Source organism: Leiobunum rupestre, chromosome 5, assembly GCF_980474605.1.
Source record: "Leiobunum rupestre chromosome 5, qqLeiRupe1.1.hap1, whole genome shotgun sequence".
Classification (NCBI taxonomy): Eukaryota; Metazoa; Arthropoda; class Arachnida; order Opiliones; family Sclerosomatidae; genus Leiobunum; species Leiobunum rupestre.
Window position 1 is genome coordinate 50493925 of NC_143388.1, and position 1562 is coordinate 50495486.

The 1562-nt window shown below is 41.4% G+C and overlaps 1 protein-coding gene across 1 annotated transcript; it reads right to left on the bottom strand.

The window, feature by feature from the left end:
• Positions 1 to 414: 414 nt before the first annotated feature.
• Positions 415 to 1306, bottom strand: LOC149945227 (uncharacterized). Its single transcript, XM_090176442.1, has 2 exons — positions 1233 to 1306; positions 415 to 1044 (listed from the first exon to the last, which is right to left on the bottom strand). The coding sequence occupies exons 1-2, from the start codon at positions 1269 to 1271 to the stop codon at positions 415 to 417; spliced, it is 669 nt and encodes a 222-aa protein (XP_090032568.1). The 5' UTR covers positions 1272 to 1306.
• Between the last annotated feature and the right edge of the window lie 256 nt (positions 1307 to 1562).

The window sequence follows — 1562 nt, forward strand, 5'->3', positions numbered from 1 at the left end:
CCATCTGGCGGTGCTAGTTCTAACTTGAGGTTTATGAACGGTTAAATGTGATCTAAAAATAATTGCAAAGTCTTTTGAATCATCCATTTAAATAGCCGTTATATTGAAATATTCCAAAATATATTTAATTTGTCTAAAACATAGATGGCAAAAGAAACTTTATCTACTTCGCTACGGCGGCGAGTCGCATCCTCTTATAAATTTCGTTTTTCACACCTACGAGCTAAACGAAATTAAAAACGGGTGTTTAAGAAATAAGTATATTAACTAACAAGAAAAATAATTAATAAGTAATGAAGTATATCAAGATATCTATAAATAGGATGATAAAATAAATTTTAACCAATTGATATGGCGAAGTAAGTTTATTGCAACGTTCAATTTACATTGTTTTCAACCTAACGATGCTCTAAATTAGTATTCCCTGGGAATGGCTTGAGTGTAAGAGCTCTTTCCGGTGAGTTGAAGTTGAGGAACTTTGAATAGGTAGGGGCGAGTGTTGACCTTGGTGAGGAGAGGTCGGAGAGTGTGTCCCACTTTGTAGACGATGGGCTTGTGTTGGACGATGGGCCTGGGCACGTAGAAGATGGGTTGTGGTAGACGGAAGAGGACGTCCTTGTTCTGGAAGATGGGTTTGGGGGCTTCGACGACGGGACTGGGCAGGTTGAGGTGCAGGTCCTTGTTCTGGACGGAGTTTCCTGGCAGGCGGATATTGGCGTGGGGGATGTCGACGACTTCCTGTCCTCCTTTGGGCAGGTTGACCAAGGGCGCGTGTACGCCGAGCGAAGGGGCCGGGTACTCCATGGTCTCCGAGGGCAATTTGCCGTGTTCGCTGGTCACTCCGCTCTGGGCCACTTCCACTGCGAGGGGCTCACGGATCTCCAGATTACCGGAAGTCCACGACGTCGCGGATGTCCAAGATGATTCTGGCTGGGGCTTAAATTCCAACTCGGGCATGGCAGTGGTGAAGTATTCTGGGGCCTGAGCAATCAAAGTACCTTCACTTTCAAATTTGATGTAGTCGGAAGACTTTTGTGCGGCGCACTAAATAGACAGTAAATATATTTTATATTTGACAATTTTATTGTAGCCTAGCTAGGAGTTTTAAACACAATACACTCGCTTTTAGTATAAAAGAGTGTAGATTTCGTAAAGTTTAAAATTGGGTTTGGCCCCATCAATTTTTACCCTAATTCACAAAACACTACCTTTATATATATTTGTTAACTTACCAAAGCTGCCAAAGCGAGAAGAGTGACGAATTTCAACATCTTTCTGTTATTTCTGCTCAGTTGATTCGAAGAGTTCGAAGGCTGGAATGGATGTGATGCTGTTCCACTTGGGAAATCGTGCTTTTATAGCCCGGATATTTCAACTTTGAAGATGCGAATGTTCTTGATCGATGGATGATATCGGGAATTCAATTTCGAATTTAAGATTGTCTAAATCGTGTTGACATTGCCTTAATCTCTATTGCTTAAATTTGTCCTTGATAAACCGAGGAGAAAAACGTTTTAGCTTAATCTCTTAAACTTCGAATTTAATCAATATTTTTCTGGAAT